Source organism: Rhineura floridana, chromosome 9 (assembly GCF_030035675.1).
Source record: "Rhineura floridana isolate rRhiFlo1 chromosome 9, rRhiFlo1.hap2, whole genome shotgun sequence".
NCBI lineage: Eukaryota > Metazoa > Chordata > Lepidosauria > Squamata > Rhineuridae > Rhineura > Rhineura floridana.
Genome location: NC_084488.1, coordinates 75,408,304 through 75,430,668, shown reverse-complemented (window position 1 = coordinate 75,430,668; position 22,365 = coordinate 75,408,304). Strand labels below are relative to the sequence as shown.

The 22,365-nt window shown below is 39.1% G+C and overlaps 1 protein-coding gene across 2 annotated transcripts in view; it reads left to right on the top strand.

Moving 5' to 3' along the window:
* Positions 1–19,366, top strand: part of PCDH10 (protocadherin 10) — a 75,488-nt gene extending 56,122 nt beyond the window's left edge. The window contains exons 5-6 of one of the 2 annotated variants that reach the window (XM_061585013.1): positions 10,676–10,751; positions 18,341–19,366. In XM_061585013.1, the coding sequence (XP_061440997.1) occupies positions 10,676–10,710 (35 nt within the window). In that variant the 3' untranslated portion in view covers positions 10,711–10,751; positions 18,341–19,366. The remainder of the gene's footprint in view (positions 1–10,675; positions 10,752–18,340) is intronic. The other variant, XM_061585014.1, reaches the window with a different exon arrangement.
* Positions 19,367–22,365: the final 2,999 nt, after the last annotated feature.

Here is a 22,365-nt window from a genome sequence, read left to right as displayed (position 1 = left end):
GGTGGAAGTATATTCTTTTTCACTTACTACATCTTCATTAAGCTTTTAAAGATCAACACAGGTGTTTTTCCCCATTTTTTCCTGATGACTAGGAACTTGGTGCACACTACAATTTCCTTAACTATGCTATGTTCCTTTATCCTTTTTCATTTAATTTCTACCTTGTGGAGGAAGGAAATGGGGGTTTGATAGGGTGTTTGTATGCTATACAGTTTGGTGTCAGGTCTTAAAACAATGTCCTCAGGATTTCATTTTGTAGACCAGGGTCTCCAAACACACCTTTAATTTCTCCCCTGTTTTGTGCAGACATCCTGGCAGTTCCTCCACAGCTGAGGAGATTATCCAAGTTATTACATACACAGTGAACAAAAACTGCTGCTCTTTGTAGCTTGTTTGTATGGCAAAACATTTTATTGATTCATTCATTCATTCATTCATTTATTATTTCATTTATATCCCGCCCTTCCTTGCAGCAGGAGCCCAGGGTAGCAAACAAAAACACTAAAAACACTTTAAAATATCATAAAAACAGGCTTTAAAATACACTAAAACATCTTTAAAAACATTTTTAAAAGCTTTCAAGACATCTTTAAAGAAAAAACTGGTTTAAAACACTGTTTTTTAAAAAAGGTTTTAAAACATATTAAAAAGCAATTCAAACACAGATGCAGACTGGGATAAGGTCTCAACTTAAAAGGCTTGTTGAAAGAGGAAAATCTTCAATAGGCGCAGAAAAGATAACAGACACAGTGCCTGTATAATATTTAAGGGTAGGGAATTCCACAGGGAATAAAACATCCAAAACAGCTAAGGATGGAAGGAACTGGCAATTTCGTTTCTTTATATTTCTTATCGTTTCCAGTCTCAAATTCTGTTCTGCACCAATTTGTGATTTTTTTAAAAAAATAAATCCTCAGAAAAATTCTTAAGCATTTTAGTGAAAATTTGTCGTAATAAACACATTTTGTATGCAGTTTTGACTAATTAACACATTTTGTCAAGCAGTTTTCCTAATATAATGCATTTTATGTTATCTTTGTTAATATATTCATTTTATGCACACTTTCCCCTCATATATTGCATTTATATAAACGTTGGTTGGAGAACTGCATCACAAAATCTGGATAAGTGTGAATTGCAAAGGATGGCTATGTTTCAGTTCTCATATTGTTTCAGAAAGTGCTAATTTGATAGATTTGGCTTTAAAGGCAAGCTGAATCAAATTTCCTACATGCACAGTTTAGCTTACCCCCCAGGCTATGCGGATCTAGGGAGATCCTGGGTAGGTCTTTTTCTAAAACAACATTGACTTCAGATCCTGAATCTATTTTCTAACTTACAGTTGTCCCACAAATAGGTAAGTTGGAAGGTCAGTGGAGTGTAAGAGAAAATGGCTGTCCACTGTGGTAGTCAGTTCTTTCACATCTGCATATATACGTGGGGCCATAGCGCAGGTGCAGACCACAGGCTTTACATGCAAAAGGTCTCAGTTTCAGTCTCCAGGTACGACTGTGAGAGACTCCTGACTGAAATCCTGGAGAGCCACTGCTGGTCAGTGTGGACAGTATTGGGCTAGAATGACCAATGATCTGACTCAGTGTAAAGCAGATTATGGTGTTCCTGACACATGATAGCAAAATACCCTACTTTCAAACATATCGCTCACTATGCTCCTTTAACTGCACAAATTAAATGTTATAAACATTCCCATTTTTTTTTTGCATGCTCTTTTAAAGGGTTGGTTTTTTTGTTGTTGCTACATAATGCTTTTAAAATGACTGGATTGCTTTTTCTGGACTTTCTTTTGTGGTGCTTTGGAAGAGTAGAGGTTATGTCTGCCAAGTCAATTCTCCCCATGTCTGAGCTTCCTGTTCTGATATTTGTTAGGTGTGCACATAAGATTCTGACAGTTCCTGAACCAAAGTTTGCCACTTAGACAGATTGTGGGGTTGCCTGGAATGAAGCAAGATCTCTCCCACGTGCCTTGAACTGAAGTGGGGACCTCCAAGGTGCTGCTGGGTGCTTGGAAGTACATTTTTTTAAAAACCCGCAGACAGTGTATCTGCAAAAAAAGTGAAAAAAAATTCCAAGCTTGCCATATAAGGAAAATGCCAGAGCATAGAGAGGGGGGTGGGAGATCGAGCTGGGGAAAGAGGGCTCTTGCCATTTGTTGCAAAATCCTTTTGCTTTCCATACACTGAGATGACCTCAAAAGTCCTTGTGCTTATTTTTCTGTCGTGGCTGTATACATTAGTCAGCGTGTGTTGAAGGAAAAACTTTCCAGACCAAGATTGTGCTCCAAAAGACAGAGGTTTATTGATCAATAACAAAAGATACCAGTATGCATAATGGGAGAGGGAGTTCTTTCGAACCTCACACTCTGCCAATCAATAGGAATACAGTGCTTTTATAGTGATTGCTACATCATACATACATTGTACCTTATGACCCCTTTGGGCCAATCCCTACCCAAGTATCCTCCCCTGTCCATTTAGAGAAAGAGGAAGGGCCCTTTGCCCATGTTTTGACATCTCACAAGGTACAAAACAAAACACCCAAAAACATCTAAAGAAGAGTTATAGTTCTAAACTTTACTCAGTACATTTTCAGCATATGTGGTTTCTCCTAAGAAACATTCTTACAACAGTTCCTCTTTTTCTTTAACACTGAGTTGCCTTGATTGTGGCTCTGGAAACTTGCTAACCACAAGCCACAATCTCTTCTGACAAAGGGTTAGGAGAACATCCAAACAAAATACTTCCCTATTATATTGAACACGGCAAACAATATATTTTAGCCATAATAAATTAAACAGAGTAAATATTTTTGGCCTGAAGGAATAAAATCGAAATTCCTTCCACACGTGGATTTTTCACATTCCTCTGTGTTAAATTGAAAATACCCCCATGCCATTCTGATGCTTCCCATAAGCTCATTTCAAAACAAAACTTTACAAAACTTAGAGTTCTAAACTCAGAAATGCTTGCTTAACAACCCTCTCAATTTTCATGGCAATACACAAAACAGTCAGAGAGAATAAAGAGTTCAGTCTAAAAAAAAGAGAAAAAAACGCAGACCCCTTTTGGACTTTTTTCTCTGAGTTCTTGTAATCTGTTGAAATTCATTAAAAATCAGCCATGTTCACAGAGTACCTGTAATCCTATGACTGACCTTGCCCCATACTCTGACCTTCATCTTCTACAGTTTAAAGGTTAAAAAAAAACCTGACTGATTTTTAATTAATTTAAGAAACTTTGGCTTGAACCCAATGATAGTGTCAGGCATACTCGGTAAGAACCAACTGTCAGTGTTCTAAAAGCCAGACTCACAGCTGCTGGGCTTGGCTAATCAGGGGGCCACACCCACAACAGATTTTGATTTCATGTGAGACAGTCATGGCTTCTTTGAAAGAATCCTGGGAAGTGTAGTTTGTGAAGGGTGCTGAGAGAAGACTCCTATTTCACTGACAGAGCTCCAGTGGCCAGAGTGGTTTAACGGTCAGCCACTGTGATTGAAGGCCTGTGAGGGGAACAGGGCTTCTCCTATCAACTCAGCACCCTTCACTAACTACACTTCCCAGGATTCTTTCAGAGAAGCCATGACTGTTCAAAGTGAAATAAAGGCCTGGTGTGGATGTGGCCAGGGACAGCTTTGGTTTAAATTTGGGTGGGAGGCTACATGTGCCTGGTGTAGAATAAAAAGGTGGGGGAAATGCTGAAAAGCAATGATACTGTTCACAGTGTTTTCCTTTTGGAAAGGTAAGAGGCTTCCCCTCTGCCCAGTGCCCACCCACCCAATCTTCTCCCCTCCCTGCCACACCCCCGGGTCAGTGTTGGACTACAGCCATGAAGCTCACTGGGTGACCTTGGGCCAGTCACTGCCTCTCAGCCTCAGAGGAAGGCAATGGTAAAACCACCTCTGAATACCGTTTATAGGGCTGGCCGCAGACATGCCAGGGCCCTTGGGCAAAAGCCTGCCCCAGGCCCCAGCGCTCCCCTTCCACGACTTGCACACGGCGAGAGCTTCAGGACTCCGCCATTCCCTTCTTTAACTTACCTTGTTCTGAGGTTGCGCACGCAGCAGTGCCCTTAAGAAAGATGGTGGCTGAGGTTTTCCTAAGGAGCTGAAGCCTCTGCCGCCATCTTGGTTCATGGCAGGGATGCAAGTGCACAGCATGCATGCGTGCCATCAGCCAAGATGGCGGCAGAGGCTTCAGCCCCTTAGGAAAACCTCAGCCACCATCTTTCTTAAGGGCACCACTGCGTGCGCAACCACAGAACAAAGTAAGTTAAGGAAGGGAATGGCGGAGCTCTGAACCTCTCACCCTGTGATCTGTGGCAGTGATCCTGTTGCGAATCGCAGAAGGGAGCAGAGGGACCCCCCAGGGGCTCCTGTAGCCTCAGGGGCCTTCAGGCCAGTGCCCCACCTGGCTGCCCCTGACCGTTTACCATGAAAACCTATTTAAAGGGCTGCCATAAGTCGGGATTGACTTGAAGGCAGTCCATTTCCATTTTCAAACATGATTGCACAGAAATAAATCCCACTGAACTCAAAAGTATGCAAATAATCAAACCCACCCTCCCTTCTCCCTCCTATTCCCTCCCTCTTGCCCCTTCCCTCCCCCTTCCTTTGCTCCTCCCTACCCATCCCCATGGTCAGTTTTACCTTTGTTAAGCATGATTGCATGGGAGTAAATACCATTGAACTCTATAAGCATGCAAATGATCAAACCTGTCCTTCCTTTTTCCCCCTATCGGCTCCTTCCCCCTCCTTCTCCCCCATGGTCAGTTTTACCTATCCTAACCATCATTGCATAGGAGTAAATCCCATTAAACTCAATAAGCATGCAAATGATCAGACCTGCCTTTCCCCTCCTTCCCCTCTCCTTTCCCTTCCTCCTCCCCTCCCCTCTTCCTTCTTCCTCCTCCCCTGCCCACTCAAGCCCTCCCACCCCTCCCCCAGTCAGTTTTTCTTATCCTAAGCATGATTGCATGGGAGTAAATCCCACTCAACTCAACAAACATGCAAATGATGAAACCTGTCTTTCTCCTCCCCTCCCCCTCCTGCCTGCTCCCCTCCCCTCTGCCATTCCTCCCCTCCCTCCTCCTCCTCCCACCCTCACCATCCCCTCTGGTCAATTTCACATATCGTAATCATGATTGCAGGGGAGTAAATCCCACTGATCTCTTTTTTTTTTTTCAATAATTTTTATTCAGATTTTCATAAAACATACAAGACGAAATCATAAAACATTCAAAGACAAAAAACAAAATCAAAAATAGTTAAACAAAAAGAAAAAAAGGAAAAAAAAAAAACAAAAATAAAAAATAAAGAGTAAAATATTGACTTCCCATTTGTCAAAGATCAAATCAGTTATAAGTCTATAATATATAACAATCCTGTCTCTTAAGTCATATTATAAAATCACTTTCCTCCAGTAGTTATCTTACTTAATCATCAAATCTCATAAACATTACTTTATTCTTTCCACAAAAAGTCAAAGAGAGGTTTCAATTCTTTAAGAAATATATCTATCAATTTTTTTTTTCCAGATAAGCATATCGATTAATCCATCTCATTACTAATTATGATAATCTTATTGTCATAACCATAGTCAAAATAAACATTTCAATTAATCCATCACATCAGAATCTGTTAGGTTCAGTAATTTCAGTAGCCATTGTTCTATTATCCCTATTAGTTCCATTTTCCATCTTCCATCTTCAGTAGTCTTGTTAAGTCCAGTAATTTCAGTATCCAATCTTCCATTATCAGTATTCCATAATAATCTTGCTGTCAAAGCCATAGTCATATAGTAAGAGTCTGATGGGAATTACCTCTATCCCAAATATTTTCTTGCCATCCATTCTGAATAGGTTGCTGAAATACTGCTGTAAAATCATATCTCTGTTCTTTTTTTCAAAATACACTGGGTCATCTCTTGAAAGTTTTTCCATTGTCACATGGCTGCAGTTGATTCCATAGATTTTCTCTATATTGGGCTCCATCACATCATTCCAGTCCAGAAGATTATCCATGCCATTGATAACTTTATCTCTAGAATCTTCATTAATTTCTTCAGAGATAACATTGAGTTCCAAACAATTGATTTTATTTCTAAAGTCCATAGACTCCAAATCTTGTTCCTGTTCCACGTTTGTTCCAATCTCCGGGATCTCCTCTCTCACAGGGACCCCTGTTCCAGTCTCCAGGGTCTCCTCTCTCACAGGGACCCCTGTTCCAGTCTCCAGGGTCTCCTCTCTCACAAGGACCCCTATGTCTTTAATCTCCTGTGTCTCCAAACAATAGATTTTGTTTCTAAAGTCCATAGACTCCAAATCTTTTTCCTGTTCCACGTTTGTTCCAATCTCCGGGGTCTCCTCTCTCACAGGGACCCCTTCCAGGGTCACCTCTCTCACAGGGACCCCTATATCTTTAATCTCCTGCTTCATTTTACTCAATTCAATTTTCAGCTCCTTACAACCCTGTCGCAGGTTTTGTTTCGTTATCTCAATCTCATCCATTATTTTCTGAAACATAGTTATTTCCAGATTCTCAGCCACTTTCTTAATTGCCATTTTAAAAGAAAAATATAGGAAAACCACTTCTTATTTCAGCAACAATTGGGTTAATACTCCAAACTTGGTGACATCACAGTATAAACAGAGCAGACAGCCTTATCTCTCCATGCTTAAGTAAACAAAATGCAGTTCCCAGGATCGAAACAATTAATGGCGGTCGTCAGGAAACAGATTCGTCAAAATAAAATAGACCAAAAAGAGAGTAGTCTCAGACAATATAATATTCTTCAAAATAAAAATCTGGAATAGAAATCCCTCTTCTGTGTATATCTTTAGAATGCAAATCCAGGACAGCTTTTTGCAACAAAAACAGAGATAAGCTATTAATTAGTGAGTAGCAGAGAGAAGTTATGGCTCCCCAGTGAGATGTCAAAAACCGATCAATCTGGCAAATCTCTTTTAAACAGCAACAATTTAAGTCAAGTAAAAGAAAAATATAGAAAGAAGGGTGCTTGCCTGTTAGTGCGTTCTCTCTTAGAAGATAAGATGAACGTTCGCTTTATCAGATAGAGCTTGTTGTTGAAAATCCGTCCCACCTTCGTCGGCTGGACCTCGTCCCATAAATTAATGAGATCTGGTCGTCCCAACAAAAATAGGCTTTGAGGTTAATCTCTTCGTTTCTCCCTACCCGGGAGAAGTTTAATCAGTCAAAAAAAAAAAAAATCTGACTGATATATCTGAATAAGCTTCTTTTGAGGCAGGAGCCCGTCTCAAAAGCAGGCACAGGCTAAGTCACCCTTCCCGGAAGTCGAGTAAATCCCACTGATCTCAATAAGCATGCAAATGATCAATCCATTCTCAGCAAACTTGGACAGGATCCCATTTCTTACCTCCCGGATTAAAAGCAGAGAAATTCACTAATATCCAAAAAACTTTGCTGTTTAAGAATGTACCTATAGCCCACAGATATTTCTATCAAACTTTAAAAAGCAGCGAAATTGGGCAGCTATAGTGAATGCATCAGGGAACCAGGAGACCTGACCTCCCCTCTGAGATATTGGACTGCCCTACAAATTTGTCAAAATGCAAACACAATTTGGGTTGGTCTTTCACAGTCCAAGACACTTCCTGTGTAGCTTGGAAGAATTTGGTAACATGTGCCTCTGAGCATATGGTGAGTGGTGTCAACACCTGCAATCAGCCCAAATAATAGAAAGAAGAAATGTGCTGTGCTGATCTTGTTTTAGCAGCAAGGAAACAACATTATTAAGACAGTTGATATAGTTCAGATGGTCACTTTAAATATGTCTGATTTCCTTTGCAATTTTAGTGAAGTTTGCAATAGGAAATCATTTTCTTTTGTTTCTATTTCTGTGAATATGTGAAGTACAGCAACATTTTGCAAAACTTACACTAAAAAAACTCCAAACATATTTGTGAAATAATGGCACTGACTATTCTGCAGAATAGTCTCCAGTGGACATCAGGAGTGTCTCAATTTGCTCAAGAAAAAGCAGTGGGAGGTGAAATATATTCTAGCAAAATTCTAGGTGTGCTCTATGTTTTTAATTGACCGTGCCCACCTTGTCTTAAATAAAATAGTTTAAACATAGCAGGATGAAAACATGCATCCTCTTTTTCCAACAGCTAGAGTCATTGCTTAAGTAGCAACATATTGTAATCAGTCTGATTTTACATCAAACTGCAGTTTTAGATTCAACTGTTAATGCACCCAAAATAGAAATGGAACATAACCTCCAATTTGAAACACAAAAGGCTGTCTTCACCATCATATGACATTGACCAATAAAAAGGCTTTGAAATTAATAAAAATAAATTTGACACAGATTTCTAGAATGAAAAATGAGAGAAATAAAATTTTCTAGTTTAGATTCTCTGTAGAAACATTAGTAACACAGGATAGAAGCAAAGTAAGAACACCACAAACATACACAAATGTAATTCTCCATCTTTGGAGATGGCAGATGTTGCCACCACTCACCATATGCTCAGAGGCACATGTTACCAAATTCTTCCAAGCTACACAGCAAGTGGATTGGACTGTGAAAGACCAACATATACAAATTTGTAGGGCAGTACAGTATCTCAGAAAGGAGTTCAGGTCTCTTGCTTCCCTGGTGCATTCACTAAAGCTTTCCAATTTCGCTGCTTTTTAAAGTTTGATAGAAATAGCTGTGGGCAATATGTACATTCTTAAACTGCAAGGTTTTTTGCCTATTAGTGAATTTAATCCTAAAGATGGTTTGAAATAGTCTGCCTGTGTTGCTTGTTGACTGCTGGCTCTGCACAAGTAACAGTTGTCTGCTTCAGGGTCTAGGGAGATGGTTGCAATACAGTAGGGCCCCGCTTATACGGCGGGTTCCGTTCTGGACCCCTGCCGTAAAGCGGAAATCGCCATAAGCGGTACCCCATTGACTTTAATGGGGCGCATCGCACAAAAATGACGCAAGAATGCCACAAAATGCGGCAAAATCAGCTTTAAAAGAGGGGAGGAAAGCCGCTGCATTAGCGGAACGCTGGGAAGCGGAGCACCGGGAAGCGGGGCCCTACTGTATTCCTTTCTGCTAGCATCAGTCAGAAGCCACCAAAGGAGTAACCAAATGCTCCATCACTGCAGTGTCTGATCTGCATCGGAATAAGTACTTAATTATGGGGCATGGACTAACATGAGCTACAGTACCTGATTTTGGTGCACACCCTACTCGCACTGTAAACATACTAGTTGCCAAGTCAAAGCATTAGCCACACCTGGGGGGGGGGAGAACAGGTTGATCTGCCAATCAGTTGTGAACTCTCCTTGAAGCTGAATTTTTAAAAAATGCACTCAAGTGGTTCTCACCAGGTTTTACAGTAAAAAGGAGCAGGGCTTGACTAGCATTGTGTGCCCCTGTTTTCAGAAGAGAGAGGTGGAGATACACTGGAACCAGCAGAAAAGTGAGTGTGTTTCTAACCTTAGAACATGGACTGTCTGAAAACTGCAAAGGCAAGAAGAATCTTGTATCTTTTCCTTGCCTAACTTACTCAGATGAAATCAGCCACAAACTGGCCATTTGATGAGATCAGCCACAAACTGGTAGGGTTGCATTTTTTCTTTTATCAGTTTCCATCAAGTTAGCCCTATGGCTAATTTTTTCAGAGATGTGTTTTTTTATTTATTTATCAACCATCACAGCTCTAGACTACAGGCTGTGAACAAGCTGTATGCAAGGCCTATTGAAGATCAGATCCTGGCTTATTCTCCTGATTTGTTAAATAACATTAAGCCAGAGTACAGGTGTAATGTGGAACTCTGGCCTAATGCAAGCCAGCATCTCTTCATCAAAGAGAGAGATGAGTATGTGGCCATGACACTTGTTCATGGTTCATAAACAGTGGTGAACATCAAAACATTGCTGTGTTCAGTGAAGCTTACATCCAGTAAGTGTTCATAGGAGCGAAGGTTTGAGTGAATCAGGCAAATCACTGTGTACAATCATTTATATAAAAATATAGGGTTCCTCATCTCCCTGTCTCTTTAAAATGATTTTCATAAGTTTTCATCTATCCATATCACTGTTTGAGGTATATAGCTACACTGACACTTACTTGACTTTCACATGTATACAGATATGTGTGTGTGTGTGTTTGTCTACACAAACAGGCACACACATATTTACTATTTTTGATTGTTATTGCTTTCTCTGTGTGTAATTCTTAAAAGCCATCTTCTTTAGAATAGCCATTTGGATAGATATTGCTTTTGATATTGTAACATGTTTCATGCCTTTAAAAAAACTGTTCTTCTTTGAATAAATGTGCTAAGATGGAAAACTCCTGTATATATTTTAAACAACTTTTTCTTCTTCTATGTGTTGATTGTTAATCCCCTTTTCCCCTAAATGCTTATTAGAGGACCAAATTTGTTGTGCAAATACAGTAGCAATTTTACTTAACCTTGCTAGCGATTAATAAAAAACAAATGAAGCAAAAAGGCATCAGGCTCAAGGGATGAGCATAAAGCTCTCCTCCTGACTCGATTTCAGCAAACCGTAATGAGGGTACTGTAAAACTCTTTAATATAGTAAGAGCTCAAGAAGACATAGAATTCTTTATGTGAACTCTTGTAATGACTGTGATGCTTTCCACCTTTCTAGGCCTTGCCATTTGTGGATCTCAAAGTGGATTGTAAAAGAATAGTGATTTAAGGCCTGCAGATCCTCTGTGAGATAGGTAAGCATTATTATTCTCATTTTACAGATGGGGGAATCATGGACAGAGAGGTTTAGAGATTATTACCTCCCCCACCCCACCCTCAAGATAGACCCAGAAATAGCTCAGATATATCATCTTAATATCCCGTTTTAACCACATGACAATACTTCTTTCCACATAACCTCTCTGACTCTATTTCCCCAACTGTAAAGCAAGGATAATAATACAGGTTCAGACACATTTTTGTGCCTGCTGAAAACTAAGGTTAGGGCTGACCCCACTTTTGAGGCTGGTCATATTTTCTCTGTTGAAGTTTGGAGTGAAAAAGAGCTTAACTTTTGTAGAAAGGAATTAATTCAACATCATATTGGCTAACTTTCATCCTATAGTGAATTCGAGTTTTTAAAATGACATAATTATGTTTTTATAGGGTGACTGTAGAAATTGTCAGAAAAATGCACCATTGTACCCAGAATTGCTGAATTCCCAATACAAGACAACTTTAGATACAGGTTTTGCAAATAACTTATTCAAAATTATCCAACTGATGGCCAAACTAATGAAGCAATAAAAGTGTTTCAATAGTTAAATATGCACTACATTTTAATATGGATACATTTAGGCAGTTAATTAAGATTCCATAGAGCATTTTTACCTATATGAAAACCAGAGGCAAACAGTGAGCCCTCCAAGTCTGAGCAAAAATGGAAAAAAGGAAAATAAAATCTCAGCAGAAGCATGCTATAATAATAATAATAATAAAATAATAATAATAAAATTTAATTTGTGTGTCGCCTATCTGGCCAATGGCCACTCTAGGCGACGTACATATAGTAAATACAGCGAAATACAATACACTAAAATACACTATAACAATATAAATTATAAATTATAATAACAGCAGAATACAGAGTAGGAAGCATTTGAAACATAAGAACATTAAGCCTCCCCAGAAGTCCCAAAAGCCTGTTGAAAAAGCCAGGTCTTTATGGCCTTGCGGAACATATTCAGGGAAGAGACGTGCTGAAGATCTTGTGGGAGGGAGTTCCAGAGGGTGGGGGCTGCCACTGAAAAGGCCCTCTCTCTAGTTCCCACCAACTTAGCTGATTTGGTTGGCGGGACTGAGAGAAGGCATTGTGTGGCCGATCTTGTTGGGCGGCATAATTGGTGGCGTTGTATTACTCAGAGGAAAACAAAAAAAATATTGATTAGATTCAGAAGGGAGTATTTTCACAACAGCTTAAGTCTAAGAATCTCTTCTCCATGAATCCCCAAGATCTGCACTGGTGGTGGTGTTTGTTATGATAGTTATGATGATAAAGGTAAAGTATGCTGTGAAAAAAAATCCAGTTAAGCTTCATCCTTAGATTTAAGCCACTTTATTCCCTTTGGACTAAACTAACTTAAATCTATGAACTTCATCTCAGCTTAATGTGTGTGTGTATCCCTCTGCTCATACTCCGTTAATTTAGTGGGACCAAATTGCTTTTGTTGGTTTGTGGATCTGGCTGCCAAAACACTCCAATACTTAGCAGTTGTGCCAATGTATTGATACAATTATGTCAATTCTTGCCTGTGTATGTTAAGTAGCAACAAAATGAATAGAAAACATGATTTGTTTCCTGGAATCCGGCAGGCGATGAGACAGTGATAATATCTATTTGATGTTCACAGTTCATACCATTGGCACAATTTTTTTACAATTATGAGAAAGTATTTATTTTATTTATTTATTTATTTTATTTCATTTTTAAACTGCCCATAGCGAATAGCTCTCTGGGCGGTGTACAAAAGATTAAAAGTACAGAAATACAAAATATCACAATAAATAAACTGAAACAAAGAGATTTAAAATTGTAACATTAAACGCATTAAAATGCCTGGGAGCATAGCCAGGTCTTAACCTGGCGCCGAAAAGATAGAATATTTGCTCATTGTTTTATTGTGATTTGATGTTCTCAATTTTATATTTATAATATTCCTTTTTCATGGTTTTTTTGTGTGAATGCTTACACATATCATCATTATTTAACTGACCAAAAGCATAGCAATATGAATACTGAATACAGTAACTATTACATTTCACTTACTTGTAATTAGTGATGTGCAAGCTTCCCTGGATTTAGTTCAGATGGGCTTCATTTAAACACCTTAATTTGGTCTTGATTAAGATTAGGACTCAGGAAGCTCTCTGCCACTAACTGCTGCCCAGAAACCCTTCTGTTCTGTCCTGTCCTCTCCTGTCTGTTGTCTTTCCAGACCAAGCATGCATAGTGGCTTGCACGCATGGCCGGATGCCTTCATTAGGTCTCATTAAGAATGCAGGGGCAATGGGAATTACATTTCCACTGGTTCCTCGTGGCTGTAGGTGCATTAGCCATTAATGCCTGATACAGGCCAAATGGAGGCCCACATGCAATTCCTTCCCTTCATCATTTGGTAAGCTTGGGTGGAAAAAGGAAGGGGCAGTGGTAATAGACTGGAATCGTGACAACCAAGCCCATTATGAGCCAAGCCTGAATTTCAGAGGAGGGGTGTGTGTTGACTTGGGTTGTTATGGGCGCTGGAGATCCTAGACTGCAAGAGTTGATTCCTAACACACACACACACACACAATTTCTGAACTTTCTGCAGCATCACTAATTGTAACTAACATTTGTAGCATATCTTAAGATAGCCTGTCCTTGTTTCAGTTAGATTTCTGTACGAGCTTCTGATGATTCCTGTAATCCAATAAATCATATCTTGTTTCATGTTGTCAGGATTCATAGGATTTGTGAATCCTTAGAAATTCTCCTAGTTTTCTTTTTATTTGTGAGCAGCTCTTGTAAACTTGGCAGAATGTTTAAGTGTCATAACCATGTGGGCAAGGTCCAATTACATGGAACTTCCTCATGCAGTCGACATCCCTTCTCTCCTAGCATGGTGCTTATTCCATTCGAAAGACCCATGCAAATCAGGCCTTATCCACATGATCAGGCTGGTTTCAAGATACTTATTTATCATTCTCTTGACCATGCAGGATAAGCAGTTCCTACATGGATTGGATAATTTCCGATAGATACCTTTGTCCCTGTCAAAACAAGCAAAGATTTCTGAGGGTACAAACTTTATCCTGTATGATTCACAGTTCAGTGCATTTCTCTACAGAACATGTAAACTCCATCCCCACCCACCCTCAAGTGATGATAACCCTGCTCATGATCACTTTAACCTCATTTTCATGCCATCTTGTCAAGGGAGTGCTCGTGCTGGAATTATTGTCTCTCTTTCAGCTCTCTTCAAACTTTGATTTATACCAGGGGTGGAGAACCTGTAGCTTTCATCATCCTCAGCCAGCATGCAGTGCCCAGGAATGATTGCAGTTGTGGTCCAGCAATATCAGGAGAGTCACAGGTTCCCCACCCTGGATTATACCTTAACCTTGTTTAAATGCCAGAGAATTAAGTGAGTTCAGGAACTGTTATTTCGGGATCTGATGGTGTAGGCCTTGTCTGTTAGTTTAATAATTGCACACTCTAAGGATTGTTTAGATTTGTTTTTAATTGATAGAGGCCTCTGGAAAGGGATGTTCAACGCTGTCGTGACATTGCTGTAATGAAGCTATGTATATATTTTACTTGATTTGGGCAGCACTTTAAAGGTAGTTTTATAGATGTTGCTCCTAATAGTAAGCAGTGGCCCAGTTTGCACATAACGCAAAGCAAAACCATGGCTTAGTTTGTTGTTGTTATTATGCACTGAGCAAGGAAATGTGCAGGCTCCCAGAGAGAACATCATAACTACTTTGCCCCTCTTCCAGTCCTGCTGCCTCTGCTATAAACAAAAGCCATGACTTGGTTTACCATGGCTTCCAAACCCAGACTTGTGGCTTTATCTCCCTGAGAGGTAAGGCGTAGAACAAACTTGGGCTACAGCTCATGATTTGTCTGGAGCGAGACTTAATGCTAAGCCAAACTGTGGTTTAGATCACAGCAGCAGCAGAAGCAGTGGGGGAGCAAAGTGCCTGCGAGCAAAGTTGCATGTGAACCGGGACAAAGTCTTCATATTATTTATTTGTGAAAGTCTCTTGGTTTGTTTGTTTGTTTGTTTTAAGTTTAAAAGCAGCTTGGTGGTAAATCAGTTCAGGGATGCAATTTCCAGAAGGATAGCCGTTTTAGTCTGTTGCAGTAGAAACAACAAAGAGTGATTCTTTAAAGACTGTCAAGTTAATTACGGCATAAGCTTTCATGAACTAGAGCCTGATTCATCAGATGAGGTGAACTCTAGCCCATAAATGCTTATACCATAATTATTGTCAGTCTTTGAGGTGGCACAAGAGTCTTTGTTGTTCAGGACTGCAGCAGTTTTTTCAATCTGTGCTGTTTTCCCACTCTAATCAAGCTGCCATTTAACCCATTGGGGGAAATATATAGATGCCTGTATGGAACCTGTTGTTTCACCCCAGAGGGCACAATTTGAGCTTCAGTAAACAATCTGGAGGAATGGTTTCACATCCCTGCTCCCAATGTCCTGCTTCTCTTTCTCCCTGTGGGTGTTTTTAATGGTTAATGGGGGGAAAACTACAGGAGATGATCTCCTCTCTGACCCTGAGATAATGGGTTGTGACATTCTTTGGCTCTTTGATCCAGTGGAGGCTTCCATGAGCAGAAAAGGGGAAAGGCAGGGGTTTTTTATGATTCCCCTTTTCAATCACCTGTGCCCCACCACCACCAAAACAGTCTTTTCCATAGGGGGAATCCACTGGTACAGTGTGGGAGGTAGCACAGTAGGATGTAGGAGAAAAGAGGAAATTGGAAAAACACCCCCCCCTTTTCTGCTTGCAGAAGTCTCCCAGGATCAAAGGGCCTTCCACTAGTGGAGGGACAGAGGGACACTCATTCATTGGCGATCACTCGTGGCCAAGTACGATTGTCTTCCAAGATAAGATCTTGTAACAGTGGGTCCGTAAGTGACTGTGGAGGCCAATTCTGGATCCACACATCCTCCCACAGTGAGGACATAGGTTTCCAGATGGATTTGCTTGGAAGACGCCTGTGCGTGAATTTGTTTTATGTGCGGAGATCAGCGCACGACAATCAACACACAATCTTGACAGAAAAAGGCTTTGATCCAGTGGCATGAGATACAGATACTACAACAACCAACACCTTAATTTTTGACAGCTCTACACTGATTTACACATATAGACTCATTGGTGTGTTAGAAAAACTTATTTTACTTTGATCCTTTTCAGTCCCACAAACCACCTAAGCAAGAGAGTCTTCACATGGCTTTGGCCACTTTGATGTCAACACTTACAATGGAATAATGCAAAACATAACATTGCAAGAAAATAGGCCTTTCCCCCCTTTTTTTCATTTTTAATATGTAAAGTACAATCATAATAAAGAAGAAACAATCTCTAAATTCACTTCATACTTTGTATTCCAGTAAATAATGAAGAGACTGTTTCTTTCCCTCTGTTATTTCTTTCCCTTATAATAGATCTCAAATAAACAAACAGCCTTCATCATCTGAAGACACTGAAACCTTGGAGGTTAAATTTCAGCCCATGAAGCATGTAAATGATTATTCTTCCATATGACCTTTGCTAGTTTGATGGTGAACCATGCATTAACACAACTGTAATATTTTCAAACAGAACACTTCAAGAGAGCAGGCTGACTTCTTATCTCAGCTTCAGCCATGTGACACAGATGAGCATTTGATTTGGTGTCTTTTATGAATGCCAGTAGAAATTGTTTGTTACCTTTGCTCCCAATTACAGTCACAATAGCTGATGTCTGGAGCTAACAATGCACAGCTAACACAGCTGGCAGATTTGGATACCTGTTTGCTAATGCACTGGCCTTTTTCACCTACAAAAAAGGTCAATTTTCAGCATGACAGTAAATGCCTGGATTTGCTTGGAATATATATATATATATATAATGGTTCAGGGTAATGGTTCGGTTAGAAAGGAAAGGAAAGTATAGGATTAGATTTTTTGTAGGATCTTTACCTTTAGCTTCAAATAGCAGGAGAAAGGAGAAAGCAAATTGGTTTGGAAATGCTACTTATATGCAAAAATATTGAACTGCAAGTGCACTTCTTCCTCATCCAAATTGTACAAAAAGCACTACTGAATTCTTGTCTTAAGCTACTAAATTATTTATTGAAAAATAGAATCTCACAGAACCCACAAGTGAAGTTTGCTCAAGTCCCGAGGCTCCATTTGCATTTCAATGTGATCCCATTGGCTATTTCACGAGAGTTCCAGCAGTCATTTCCTAGGACAGACAGTAGCTCACTGGCTCTGAAGTTATAGTATTCCACCATCAATCCCATGTGTCTCCAAGTAACTGAGGTAGGAGTTCGTGGAAGAGTCCACTTGTAATCCTAAAGAGCTGCTGCTAACCAGCCAGCTAGTCCCAGGCTTAGTTTAGTGTCCCATATTGTCACCATACATCACTTGATGGCTCACAGCTAAATGTGTCAAATGTCTTCAGTGAAAAAACAGTGTCTTTAAGGTGAATGTGGATGATACAAAAGCTTTCCCTAGCCTGGCTTGCACGTAACACTGATCTATGTTTTTTTAAAACAAAAAACAGCATGGTTTGCTTGATTGTCTGAACACCGCCCAGCAGCTTAACTATGCTTTGTTTACTGCCACCAAGCCATAATATGATGCCATGGTTTGTTGTTGGTGTATACTCTCTCTTTTAACTATCGCTTAGTATTATGTGCAAACCCAACAACCTTCTTTAACCATGGTTTGTTTGGCCAACCCACCACAGACACATAACCAAGTTATAAAAGCACGAAATAAGAGCAGCTGAAAAGAAAACGAGAAATAAGCCATAGTTTGTTTATCTGTGGAACAACTCATGGTTAACTCATATTTTGTTAGAGAAACCATGATTTACCATTGGAGTGAAACAGGCCACTCTCTCTTTGTTTCTCTGGTTTGCAATTTGGCAGTCCCAACTCTTAACAATGAAGGATTGATATGGCAAGCTGCACTGGAAATGGCCAGGCTAGCAGAACCTTCATGAAGAAGTGGATTGTCACTGGAATAATACATTGTGTGGATTGCCCAGATTGATCAGATCAGGTGATAATCCTACACAGGTAGATATAACCAGGAGCACTAGAGAGATGATAACATGGAGTTGGGTTTCAATAATGGAAAATCACAGCAATACTTCTCTCTCTGCAACTCAACACAATCCTATCCAAATTAAGAGATGTAAAGATGTAATCCTTAAACATAGCTGGGAATAAACCCCAATAGAAATCAGACAGAATGACTGCTAAGAACATTTGCATAGTATTATACATGTCCTATTGATTTTAGTAGGGAAGAATTAAGCACATGCTTAAATGTCCCCAGTTTAATGAATGGGACTTTAAAATGCTGTTTTGTTGCTAAAATGTCTAGTTGGACTATTTGCCAATTATTAGCTACTAAAATGAAACAGTGAACCCCAATTATTACTGCTACCGAAAGAGTACTGAACTCTGATTACTGCTGCTTCTACTGTTTAATATAGAGCACCAATGATGGGTTGCGTGCCGAAGAATTATTCTTTGTTTCTCAGAAGTTTCTTTCTTTTTCCCTACAGCACGGAAAAGGATATGCTAGTCAGTTCTACGGGACTTACCTGAAGCAGCATGATTTGCACAAAAGTCGACCAACAAAAGCATCAACTTTTCAACTTCATTATCTTGGCCATCCAATTCTGTGTTGAACTGAAGATTTACTGTGCTGTTGGAGACATCTTGGCCAATAATAGGACCTAATTGCTCTCAGCAGGCCTGAGAAATGAGTTGAAATGTATGGAACTGTAGAAACTTCAAGAGGCAACTGACTTGGCCTCTCTGATCATTGTGTGCCTGTTTACAGCACTATATCGCTCTCTTTCTCTTTCTCTCTCCAAATGTCACTGAGCCCTTTAGATGTTTATATTCGCCACAAGAAGCCAATCGTACAGATTTTAAAAAAAGGAAACGTGCATTATAAATGCAATATCACTGTTTTAAACTTGACTTTTTTATTTTTTGTGTGTGTGATCAAGTGTCCCCCAGACTATTCCAACTTTACAAAAGAAATTGTGAATCATGTTCTTTTCACCCGTGGGTCATGAAAATGTTGTTAATCTGCAGGCCCACAAAATATCAAAGACATTCTGTAGTTTATACACCGTGTTGCAAAGTGTTTACTGTACTATTTCAAAGCTTCTAAATAAATATAAAATATATATATTATATTACATATAATTTTCCGGGAAACGTGGTACCATTTAGTTGATTTTTAAATGAATTCATACAATCCGCACCATACGCTAAAGTGAGAAGGTAATTCAGGGTCCTTAAATTATCCTTGCCTAAAAATAAAAATAAATCTTTAATAATATTTCCCCAATTTTTGTACTTTGGTCAATCCTGTTTGTCCTTGTTTTTTAAAAAAAAGCTGTAAGCAACAACCTTTTTCTGAAAGTTGTATTGAATTTTCAATGCCAAAGATACAGCTGTCAATAATTATGAAAATGAGCACTGACTATGTACTATCAAAGTATATATATCTCAACCTCCATTATTTTGATTCTATTTCTATGGCTTTTAATTTGGAATCAAAAAAACTTTTATAAAAGCTCTATAAACTCACATGTATATGTTGTTAAAAAGTACACTGAGTGTCTGTACATTTTGCAATGTAAGATATGATGTTAAGTGAAGATAACTATTTTAAGGAAATCTTCCACACATACACACCAGATTCATAGCTGACAACATATATCATCCTTTGACCTTGATTTGTGCCAATACATACTGTTTTGCTGCTTGTGGTGATTTTTTAAAGAAAGACCAATCACAAAGTCATACATGTTGCCAAGCCATTCATTTGATTTGTTTCTCTTTGCCCAAAAGTAATTTGAAGTTAGGAATAGTCAGTACTACCTACTTCAGTAGTAACAAGGTTAGTCCTGCCTATGTTATTTTTATAGTACTTTCAAGCATCTCAGAACTGATATTTTTATTAGAAAAATAATAAATTGTCAAAAATTCAAAATGTTGCAAAGTAAAGGTTTCCTTTACTTTCATGGCCTCTGATTTCAAGTACCATTGAAAAATATCAAATATAGTAAGGTCTTTCATTCTGTCTTTCATACTCTGCTGTTTTTTGTTTTTTCTAATGACTACCTGTCAAGTGTTCAGGGGAAAAATACATAAACCATGTTTGTTGTTTCAGTTGGAGGAAATGGATGCAATGCCCCTTTGAATGAGTGCAAAGCATCCTTCCATTTTATTTTGGAAGGTTATGGATCAAACTCAAGGACCATAAATTTGCCTCCTTGCTTACACTGAATACTGTTCACAGGGTAGCATATGACTTGGTATAAGTAAGGGTGGAGGTGCAAAATACAAAAATAATGTTACACAAATATTTCTTGATTTATATGTACAGCATAGCACACATGAAGCTTCTGTGCATGCAAACTTCCCCAATCACCTCAGTGGTGGGAGTAGCTCTTTGCAAGCATATCTTTGTACTTCCAGATGTGTGTGCTTCGGAGGCCAAATGGCTGCAAATCATTCCATGTCAGACTAATACCTGGACTAGCCACTGGATTTTATTCCATCAATCATTTTCTACCATATTCCCATTGTCTGAATGGGAAATGTGTGTACAAAAGTTGTTGACTTATAAGTGATGATAGTTTCCAAACTCGTTAACAAAAATATTCCTGCTAAAAAATTTAATGTGTATTTCTAAATTATTTATATATTGACAGGAATTTCTTGGGATCCTTTTAACAATGTATATTATATATGAATCACAGAAAAAAGCACATAAAATAACTATTAATTTGAGCAAACACAGCCGTAAATTCTTTTCAGCTGTAGGTAATGGGAGTTCTAGTCACCTCTATGCCTTGTTAGTTTTATGGCGGGGTGGGGATGGTCTATTAATAATGAAATGTGTGAAGAATATTTCATGTGAAGAAGTCTGTCATCTTTTTGGTGCTTTTAAGGCAAGAAATTGAATGCCCCTCCTGGAATTGGTTTTGCATTATTTTTATAGCCTCTCTATACAGAAGTGTATACTATAAATTAGGGTTGTTTCCAGTCCTGTGGAGAAAAAAAACACATTTTCTTTTTTTTATAGACTATTAAAAGTGTTTTTATTTACTGAAAATCTCCCTCACATTTTGCCCGCAACTTTTTTGGGGGGAAAGTATTCATGATACTATGATTTAATCTGTCTACTCTAGTGCATTGATTCCATCTCTCTCTCTATAATGGGCTATGTGTAGTAGACATGGCCTTTCTTTATTCGTCCAACGACCTATATATACAGTGCAGCTGAGGTCAATGGGAGACCTATATATGGAAACATGTTCAATCTGGGCTTTTAGGTGATGGAGCATGAGGTGGCATCTTAATTATTAGAAGGGAAAACAGTTCATAGGCAACTTCCTTTAATGCTGTACTACAGCCTTCCCCAACCTGGTGCCCTGCAGATATTTTGGCCTGTGACTCCCATCAGCCCAAGTCAGCGTGACCAATGGTCAGGGAAGAGGGGAGTTGTAGTCCAACAACATTTGGAGAATCCAGGTTGGTGTAGCCTGCTCCTCTGCTTCCAGTAGAAAAAAAAGTTAACCATTATCTTTTGCTGCAGTAAATTCACCACAGATGTCTTCAGATGCCAGTATCAAATGATAAATATTTCATTTGAATGTGTGCCTTGCATGGTGATTTCTGATAGCTGAAGCCTGCCAAAAACTAAAGCCTTTAAATAAGTTCAAAAATACAAACTAGAAGCACATGATTCAGATGAAATAATTCATCACACAAAACTGATGTAAAAATCACTTCATGATACAGTAACTGTGTTGAAAATATAACATGTAAATTGGGCCACCTTTCAACTGTTGGAGAAATCCAGCATATTCATCTGGTTCAGGGGTAGCAATTTTGGTGCCCTCCAGAGAGGATTACAGTTCCCATCATCCCTGACCATTGACCATGCATGCTGTGTTTGAAGGGAATTGATAGTCCAATAACATCTGGAGGGCACCGTATTGGTTACCCCTGCTTTAGCTATTTCACAGGCAAAAATGAGCCCAAATGTTTATCATATTCACGTAGCTTGAATGTTAAGTTTGTAGGATTGATGGGCTATTGAGGTAGGTATAAAGGCAGTTGGAACTCTTTTCTGATTTCCTGTGTGAACCATCTAAGGAGGAATATGATTTTGTTTCTCTGTATTGCCACTCAGCTCATGGCTCTTGGGGGAATTTCCACAGCAGTTTTCAATTCAGTGTGAGAAGTTGCTGTGCAAGATGTAGAAGTTCCATGGTACAATCCTAAAGAAGCTGTCCAACATAACTAAGACCAACATAATCTACTTAAAGATAATGTATCTTTCTCACTTTCTGAATGCCACGTGTCTGTCTACACTGATATAGAACATCTGAAGATTCATGAATGCAATTCTACTGCTGAAGCTAAGTATGTTTAAGACTTGTAAGCTGGCTGGATAGGAGGCAATCTGAGTACAATATGAAAGTCTATTGTGGACTCTTTAAAGGAACAACGGTATAAATTCCCCAGGCATGGAAGATTTGTAGCACTGCAGCCTCAG